Here is a 10,815-nt window from a genome sequence, read left to right on the forward strand (position 1 = left end):
ATTTTGTTCAACAGAAGTTAGCTTGGCGAGAAATGAATATCGAGATGTGCATTGTTCATAATGCATCCGATTGACTTCTTTTAAAATGAGTTATGCTTGTAATTGACAGTTGTTGTTTATAAATGCTTTTTTCATTACAAGTTACTTGATGTTGACGACGTAATTTTTCTTGATTTTGGAAAAATTTCACAACTGTCTACACCCAAGCGATTCAATTTCGACAACTACGAATTGAGGCGGCTAATTGACTTCTATATATCTGACTTAAACGATACATATGCGTACCTGATACAGCAACTGAACAACAAAATATATCTAAAGGTAAATATACTGTCTTCAGTTAGATAAAGACAATTGTCTACTAATTTTGTATCGTTCATATTTGAATAGATGTGTTGATCTGAGCGTTACTGGTGAGTCTTATGTAGACGAAATGCGCGTCTGGCGTTTAAAATTATAATCCTTGAACCTTTGATAACTCTTTTTAACCTGATAAAGACAGGCTACTAGTGTTACAGCGATTCATATTGCAATACAAAGCAGTGGTAATTTATCAATTTGCCAATAAAATAGACACACTTAAGATTGCGTTCCTAATCCATAACTATAAAACATGTTCTGATGGTGTTACTGCATCATGAAATTTTTAGATAATGACACTATTTCTATTTTTTGAATAATAATTGTTCTGTTTAGAACAAGAGAAAATATAATTAATTGTGTATTACTTCTCTGTAAATCAGAGCAGTCATCTCAAATCGTCATAACTAACGCCACTTAGATATGAGAAGAGTACAACCTAAATTTAAATTTATTTTAAGATTATAAATAACGTTTTAATTACGCATTATTTAACAATGTTTGTTAACTTTAAACTTTGGAAAATTCATGACCAATCATTTTATATAATATATTAAGGTAAACATCTTGTTCCGGGTTCAGCAACTTTTTTATTTACTATAGAATTGTACGTCTTATTTTGTTATTCCTTGGATACTGGTATGATGTGTAAGTACTTTTTTGGTGTTTTTTTCAGAAAATCTTATCATGATGAGAAAGACTTAACTTATTTCGTATGAAACAATTGAATCTAACTAATGCTGGTATTCAATGCTGCAACTTTATTCAATTGAGATCAATATTAAAAACGGAACACTCAAGAAGCATTCCGATACAAATGAGCACTGTCATACTCTCAGATACAGGTGATTACCGACTATAGAAAAAAGATAAGAATAAAATTAACGTCGCCTATTAAAGATCTGACAGCAACAAACAATGTCATAGAACATAGATCAACAACACTTCCGAGATTCGAGATTGGTTCGATGTCACTTCTGGTGAACGTGTCCTCGCCGATTGTATCACCTGCCCAGTTGTCAACACTTGATTTTAACTATCCTTAGTGTGTTCTTTTTCTGTAAATGTAGAATTTAACAAATATCGAATATCTCAAAATATTTGAATTTCCGTACCCTTTCATAGATTTCCGTATCGTATAAGGCACAACTTTTCGAAAATTTGATTTGTTATGTTCGTCAAATTTGTATCCGATTTTGCTACTAATTATTCGAGTGTCACTAATGAGTTGTATACAGACAAACCTCACGTATCGGGTAACCAATTTTAAGCTTGGTATCTTTGATGAGGTATTTTAACTGAAATGAAACATTATATAACAACAGCAAGGTGTGGGAATTATGTCATTAGCCCAAGCTCCATGAATGATTTAGTTTATCTTGCTAATTTTCAGTGAATTTGTTTTCAGCTTACAATGTATTTTCCATCATTAAGCAAATGCATTTCATTTCACAGTCAATCTGAAATATTATAACTGCATATTTTCTCTGCAGGGAACATCAACCTTCCTTACATCCTAGTTACTGCTTTTGCATTACTAATTAGTTGCAAACATGCAATACTCAATGATATAAAGGAATGGAAAGCATGTCACTTCGCTAGTTCTTGTCTATGCAAAACCGTTCCAGGTTCCGGAAATATTATAGCGGATTGTTCAGGAAAAGATCTACTTCGTATACCTAAGCTACCACACAATCTTCAGAACTTGTTTATCCAAAACAATAATATCAGTAGAATAGAAGATTGGATTTTCGAAGACAGTTCTTTACTAAAGACTTTGGATTTGTCTTTTAATAGAATAAGCCATTTAAGAAAAAACTCGTTCAAAGGACTCCAAAATTTGATCTCGTTGAATCTCAGCAATAATGATTTGAAATATGAAAATAAGTCCTTTGAAATTTCAGCTTTTTATTTTCTGGAGAATTTGGAAAGCTTGAATTTAAAAGGAAATGTCAACACCTCATTTGTACCAGACTTATGGAAACTTCGGTCACTTGAATTACTGTCAATAGATTATGTTGCATACAAAATTGCAATTCTCGATGAGAAATTTTCAAATTTAAAAAAACTAACAGGTATAGATCTATCTGGTATCACAGGAAATTGCAAAATGACTATACTATCAGAGAAAACCTTTTTGTTTTTGCCTCAAATAACTCACTTAAATTTATCCAAATGCAAAATACAACATATTTTCAAAGGAACGTTTAAGGTAGATCATAAGTATATGTTTTTTGAGACAGAATTTTCTTATAATTTGACAAAATGAAGATTTTCCTATGCTTTTTTCAAAAATATAATAAAAAGTATGGGTCACCGTGCTATTTTTCAAGCTATGAGTCGTTGAAAATTGCCTAAATTTTGTTAGTTTGTTCATGAAAAAACACATAACAGTGCATAAAAAAAATTCTATGAGATAGAATTTTGAAATAAATTGCGAGAAGATAGGTTTTATAAAATGTTTTAAGAAAATAAAAAGAAAACATGGTGTCACCGAACTTGTTTTCTTGCCACAAGTAAAAATAAAAAATTTCCCTATTAGCCCAGTATAAATTTTGTGCTAAAAGAGTTATCTCCCCTTAAATGGCTCATTTGAAAAAAATGATTTTAAAACCCAAAAAGGTTCATATTTATTAAAATATTTTGAATAATACAATAAATAAGCAAGTTTCCTTTATATAAATAAACAGTCTAACCATTAAATTGCAAATCTGTTTCCAAATTTGCTGATTTAGGCAAATAACTAGACCGATTTTGTACTGTGATAGTACAATCCAAGATGGCGGTATACCATGAATCTACCTTAAGATATTAAGAAATATATCCGAACTTGATGTGTCTTTAAATACATGTTTGATATTCGAAACGCTTGAAAATATAACCACCGATTTGCAATACTCGGCAGTTAAAATCCTTAAAGTTAACAATATTCATAGTATTTTCGGAATGCCTACAGTACTCAAAACTTCTCAAATTTGGAACCTAAAAAACACATCACTTGTAAGATTCGAAGCCGCTGGAAACCGTATCCAGAGAATAGAATCCGGTACAGTACGATATTTTCCTCAGTCCTTAACAAGTGCAGATGTAGGCGACAACATTTTTTCTTTCGGAGAATATGTGCTTGAATTGAAGGATCTGCCAATAACATCACTAGAATTTTCGGATAATTTTACTCCTCATGATGTGTTCGACTCCTACGTAGAGGAATGTCCTCTAAGAGAAGAGACTGTTACAATTAATTCAATTAACAACTTGTATTTTTATGAACTTCCATTTTTTGAAAAGTGGAAAAAGAAGTCTGGATGTTTTCCTGTGCCAGGAAAACTGAAAAAAGTGTTACTTAGGTCCAACTACCTGCAATATGAAATACACAACTTATGTTTCATGGAAAATGAGTTAAAATATTTAAGTCTAAGTGATAATGTCTTGCATACATGGACAGGTCCAGTAACGAATATAAGAAAATTGACTGATTTAGACCTTTCGGCAAACTTTTGTTCTAATATTTCCAAGACATTTTTCAGTCCTGATTTCATCAATGTAAGATGCTTACTGCTTCAAAACAATCTTTTAGGTCTCGTTCTACCTACGGATGTCGACGGAGAAATATTTCAGAACCTCTATAACGTCAAGTACATTAATCTTTCAAAAAATAAAATAGCAAATATACCAAATCTTTTATTTAAAGAGCAACACAATTTAGAAAGATTAGACCTCAGTGAAAATATGATTGATGACATCAACTTTAAAATATCTCATATGAGAAAGCTCATGTTTATGAACGTAAGAAATAATAGAATATCAACACTAAGTCAATATGCTATGAACGAGTTGGACTCGATTGCCAAAGAGAATAACAACCTCACTATTGATCTTAGTGGAAATAATCTTGTTTGCAATTGTGATTCTCTGTCTTTCGTCAAATGGATAGTAAACACACCAACTAATTTTCATCTTTTGGAGAAATACGAATGTAAAACATCAAAAAAATCCATCAGTTTTTTTCGAAACCCTAGAGAAGTTTACGAAACCATACAAAAGGAATGTATGTCATATGAAGGTTTAATAGTTGGAGTAACGACTGGAATATTGATGTTTATCTTTATTCTTTGTGGTGGAATTGTTTATAGATACAGATGGAAACTTCGCTATCTTTACTACATGGTGAAGGTCAAATGGCATGACCCCGAACATAAATCAGACAACAAAGATGAACGACTATACATGTACGATGCTTTCGTGTCATATGCAAATGAGGATGACACATTTGTCCATCAAAAACTTCTCAATAATTTAGAGAAAAATGGTGGAATTCAGTTGTGCTTGCATAAGCGGAATTTCCTACCCGGAAATGACATCGCCACTAATATCACATCCGCAATTCATAACAGCCGGAAAACTATTGTCATAATGTCTGCAAATTATTTAGCTTCGTACTGGTGTATGTTTGAATTTAATATGGCTAAAATGGAGAGTATTTATGAACGCAATTGTGAGAACATACTGTTTCTAGTCTTTTACGAGCAAATGTCTGCTTGCGATCTTCCACTTAGAATACTGGAACTGGTTCATTGTCAATCATATATTGAGTATCCAAATGATGAGTACGGTGATGTTGTCTTTTGGGAACAGCTTCAAAAGGCAATCAAATCCTGCTAGTGAATATGTCATCTTTGTAACGTATCGTTAACTATGTAAAAGGACTTCCGGTATGCATTTGGGATTTTATTTGTGTTTAATTAGTTGTTTTGTCTAGAGACATTATGTAAATATTATTACTTCGTCTCGACTACATGAATCATTTCTTTAGCAAATATAAATAATTGATTTAATTTTGTAAATCATATATCAAGTATCCAAATGATGAGTACGGCGTTGTTGTCTTTTGGGAACAGCTTCAAAAGGCTATCAAATCCTTCTAGTAGATAAGTCTTCTAGTTAACGCTTCTTATCGTTATTTATATACAAGGACTTCCAGCATGCATTTGGCTTAATAAGTGTGTTATATTATATGTTTTGTCAACAATAGGTAATAAGATTATAGGTTCCTCCGAAATAGATCAACTATAATAGTGGTAAATTTTGATTAGTTTTATTACCATTAACCAGCACAATTTGTTACATCTGACTAAAGTAAGTTACCAGTTAAAAGTCGATGCGTGTTCTTTTTAAGATATGTTACCATTTTCGAAAACAATTATCATCAGCTATTACTGTAGAAGGTATGAATGACCATGTTTAAATGTGTTTTTATTTTTGTTTTATGATCATTTACCAAAAGATGTTTTGTTAAACATTACTTCATGCATATTCCTTCAGTTTAATTCAGGTAGAGAAAAATAATAATACAATACCTATACAAAGGATATTTTGGAGTAACAAAGGAATAATTTTAATGCGTATTTAATCCGACGAATAATGGAACAATTGTTAACATGTCAATCGATAATGGGTTACTTTAATATGTTTTGTCATACTTCGACATATTATAGCAATAACAACTTTTGAAAAAGATAAAATATTACGTTTAAATTTAAAATTAGTTAGATAATAGAAATAAGTAGTGGAGGAGTCACTTTAAAATTTTACTATTTTTTTTATTTTTGCCACTTATGATAGGGTTATACAATCGAAAATATTTTTCATGTTACATATTCAGTAATGTTTGAAATGTATGCCAGTGGATCCGAAAAACACCTATCTAATGCATTTCCTTTAAAAATTCAACGCTGTCAACTTGAACATAAAACCCAAATAACCTAGAATTGTCGATATCTTTATTTAGAACAGATGGTGTTTACCATATTTTTTATAAACTTTGTTAAATAGGTAGTACCCCTATGCTACTCAGACTAACATTTTAGATAAAATGGATAATGCATAAGTTGTTTGGTTTAAGCTATTTCTAATGCCTTGCATCCTCTTATTGAGGTACAACAAAACTAGATAACATTAAATGTTAAGGCATTTATTTCTGCTGTATATTTACTTATGTTAAATATGTTAAAAAAAAACATTTCAACAATTTCATATTATATATATATATCTGTAACATTATCTTATTATCATGTTCATGCTCATGTTACATAAAATATAACATCCATTTGTGTTTTATTTTGATTTTCATACCTTTTTCGTCAACGGTGTGGTGTATCTTCCTTTAAAAAAGGCTTGATGAATTATAGGTGATTGCTGTCCAGTTTAAAGAGAATGTTGGCATATTCAGGACATACTAAATAAAAAAACCAACATTGAAAATAAGTTAGGTTAAATTTGTGTTCAGTTGCTTTCAACAAGTTCAAATCAAACTTACCGTTCCTCATTTGTCAACAAACATTGCAATTGATAAGTTAACTTTTCTTAAATGTTTTCAGAAAACACACCATGTAAGTCTAACGAAATGCTTAACGTCAAGGATGTTATTTGCCCAAAGTCTAAATAATGGGAACTATAATTAAGGGCAACAGTAGTATACCGCTGTTCGAAAGTCATAAATCGATTGAGAGAAAACAAACCCGGATTACCAACTAAAACTGAGGAAAACACATGTTCTTATAGAAAACAACGAAACAACAGAAACACTGAAGTGCAACAAAAAGCCAAAACGACAATGCAACACACACAAAAACAAAATATAAGACTGCCATGTCTATAACATTATATAATAAAACTTAATAATGCATTTATACGTGTAAACACACTCAACCATGAAAGTTATTCTTCAATAAAAGCAAGCCTATTAACGAAATTTTAGAATTTCCAAATAAATCAGTAGAATGACAAATGAATGAGTTAGAAGAAAATTTGAGAAGGGAAACGGAGAGTGTACAAAAGGAGAGTAGAGTATAGACGCGTAACTTAAGTAAAACAATACTGCATTTTATTTATATTTATTTATCGAAAATCTATTTTCCATTTGTCATTACATATACCACTAACGGAGGTAGTTCAAGTCACAGTGCTGATGATGCCACAGTAATAAATCATGACATTCGAATAGAATAAGTTTGGAGACATAATTTTTATTGGACATTGATAAATATTTTGAAGAGTTAGATTGCACGTTCTACTCTTCGGTAATATAGAGTAGCCCCCATTTTAAAATCCAAAGGTACATGTATGTAACTTCTCAAAATAAAATACATAATAGCGACGGTTAATTTTACTGTCCTTCTGGTATCTTTCGCCCCTTTTTCGTAAAATGCAGGAATGATTTTAATATCTGTTCTGTTTGAATTATCTACGGTATATTGCAAAATTTAAACAAACAATTTATTGACCGTGTCAAAACTTTAATTTTTGAAGAATGCTATACATATCGACGCAACAAAATATGGATTATTGAGTTCATTTATAACAACTGGGTCGATGCCACTGCTGGTGGAGTTTTAATTCCCCGAGGATATCACCAGCCCAGTAGTCAGCACATGATTTATCATTGATATGGTCATATTTATAGATTAACAGTGTAGAAAACTTTTGAATTTCGGAATTACTAAAGCTTTTCTACTTCCGAAATAGATTACCTTAGCGTTAATTGCAAAACGTTTAGGAATTTTGGTCCTAAATGCTCTTCAACTTCATACTTCATTTGGCTTCTTTTTTTTTAAACTATTTTGGATTCGGGCGTCATTGTTAAGTCTTTTGTAGACGAAACGCCCGTCAGGCGTAAATATAAAATATAATCCTGATATTTATGATAAGTCTATGTATCATCACATTCCTGACCCCTAACAACTGATGTAATGTTGCGAAGGTCACCATTTTCAAACACATGTGACATTTCGGTAATTTAAAAAAAACCAATGCCAAGTAGTTAAGTTGTGTAAATTAGGACAGAACCGAATGTAAAAAAGGACCTTATATATAATTTGTACAAATGTTAGTAGACCGGTTCATTTAGTTATCGCCATTTAGCGCTATACCAACATTTCATTGACATGATTATAAAATGAACTCAGATTTGACAATGCTTACAAATTAAATCTGTTGGTTGATGCAGCTATACAATTTCTATCTATTTACAGAACATGACTTTTAATAAGAGTTTGAGGCCGCTCAACAATAAAAAAAGAGTTGCAAAATGGAAGAACCCTTTCCTAAAATGTAAACATTATTGATAGGAATAAATATTTTTCGTCTTTGAATCGTGAAATTATTTTCAGTAATCAGTTTTTCACCGATTTGATGATGTGGAAAATGTCGACAATTTCACAATTTAATCAATAGGTATAAGATTTTTTTTTCAAATAATATACATTGATAAATTTTCCTGTTTGTTATTTATTTAGTTTAGGTAATCCAATCATCAGTTATCAATAGATTTAAATAAAATTAAAGAACTCCACCCTATTGTAGTGTTAAAATTAAAGCAGACATGCTATATATGAACACGTGACTGGACAATGTTGAACTTTGCATAAGGAGTACAAATAAGCATAAAACAAAGCATAATAGAAAAGGGGCAATGTGCAAAAAAATAAGGAAACGGAAACAGGTTTCTAAAATTTATTTAGCAATAATGAGGAAAAAATATCAAAATGCGTGCGTGCATATTCAGATTTCTATTTTTTGGTATAATACATATTTTAACAGTCACTTATACATCACTTTTTTGTGAAAACAGAAAAAATTACAACTTTGTCCTTGAACAGGTTATAAATATAAGATCTAGAAACCGACATAACGCATGAATAAACTCCGTTCAATACATTATAAGTGGGCAATTGAACAAATTGTATTGTATTGGTCTTCCCATTTTGTTATTCTTTCAATTAAATTTAACAAAGCCTTCACATTTAAATGAAATATAATTCAACTAACTGCATTCTTTGTATGAAATTAGCTTATATTGACACGTTATAATTTGTTTTTAAATTATTGAGAGCCGTAAGCGTAGCCATTTTACATATCAATATGGCTTTAGAAATAAAAATATAGCCATCCTCTAAAATGTTCCGTTATAATGACAATTAAAACAATTTTAACCAGTAAACAAATGACTTTTACTGTAAAATCATCAACAATGAACAGAAAACAATATGACTGACAACAACCATACACAGTCACTGAATTACAAGTGCTTGACTTAGGACATTTAGGACGAGCAATAACAAAATAATTTGTAAAACTAATGAAACAATGAATTGTTTGAATATTCGGCTGTTGGACAAATTGACCCTTTCTGTAGTAAAAATCTATAGCAAACCTGAATATTATGATTGAATGGTTCTTTCCATTTTATTCATGTTTTTTTTGCACTATAGGTGTATGTATGGATCTGTTTTGCCCCAAGAAATATGTCCAATGAATAACATACGATTAGTAATGTAATGATGCCAGCATTGAGTACCAATTATATGTATGTATTTAATGGAAATATAGAAAACAACAACAAAGTTTAAAGAAGCATTTTTATAGCTATAAAAACAATCCTAACAAATATAAAGTTGTTTTCAGTTTCGCATTTAACTTTTCATTTTAACTTATGCTTAAAATGGATGAAAACAAGAAAAATACAAAAATCTTATATAATATAAAATCGTGTTAAAGTTTGGATTTCGTTAAATAAAGGCAACAGTAATATACTGCTTTTCAGAATTCATAAATCGATAGAGGAACAAAAAATACGGATTACAAACTAAAACTGAGGGAAACGCATTGAATATAAGAAAATCACGACACAACATAAACACAACATTAAAATGTAACACACATAAATACGAACTATAATATAATAATGGTCATTTCAATGACTTGGTACAGGGCATTTTAAAATGAGAATGGTTGGTTGAACCTGGTTTTGTGACATGCCAAACCTCCCGCTTTAATGGCAATGTTAATTGTAACATTAAAATGACAATATTACATGCAAGGACTACAATACAAATAAATGAGAGAAAATATAGGATAGAGAAACAAATGAATAATAGCCAACAAATGTACCATGATAAAAGTCTAATACGACACGTGCACCACGTCCTCACAAGACTAACCAGTGACGCTAAATTTGGAAGCCAAAACACGTACAAAGTTGAACACACTGAGGACAAAAAGTCATAATACAGAATGTAGCCAATACGCCTGGGACAAGAATATCATTATCATTTCGAATTTAGAATAATTCATACTTTTGTGAACAGTAAATTTGATAAAATGCCTATAAAATAAATCTACATGATTAATTTGAAGTGGTGACTAGCTATAGAATGAAAACGGACACATAACAAAAATACACAGCCGTGTTAACTAAAACCCAGGGTAAGGCTCAACATGACGGCACATTCGAATTTGTAAAATGTAACCAATATGCCTGGGACAAGAACAATGAAGAACATCATTATTATTTAGAACTTAGAATAATTCATACTTTTATGAACAGTAAATTTGATAAAATGACTAAAAGTGACATTGTTTCTATTCAAGAATACATTGTACCTTTATGTCTAACTT

The 10,815-nt window shown here is 30.7% G+C and overlaps 1 protein-coding gene across 1 annotated transcript; it reads left to right on the forward strand.

Moving 5' to 3' along the window:
- The first annotated feature begins 968 nt into the window (after nucleotides 1-968).
- LOC143083684 (toll-like receptor 4) lies at nucleotides 969-6,482 on the forward strand. The gene is made up of 3 exons (XM_076259964.1): nucleotides 969-1,008; nucleotides 1,854-2,572; nucleotides 3,169-6,482. The coding sequence occupies exons 1-3, from the start codon at nucleotides 1,002-1,004 to the stop codon at nucleotides 5,020-5,022; spliced, it is 2,580 nt and encodes an 859-aa protein (XP_076116079.1). The 5' UTR covers nucleotides 969-1,001; the 3' UTR covers nucleotides 5,023-6,482.
- The last annotated feature ends 4,333 nt before the right edge of the window (nucleotides 6,483-10,815 follow it).

The sequence above is a fragment of the Mytilus galloprovincialis genome, chromosome 7 (genome assembly GCF_965363235.1).
Source record: "Mytilus galloprovincialis chromosome 7, xbMytGall1.hap1.1, whole genome shotgun sequence".
Taxonomy (NCBI): Eukaryota; Metazoa; Mollusca; class Bivalvia; order Mytilida; family Mytilidae; genus Mytilus; species Mytilus galloprovincialis.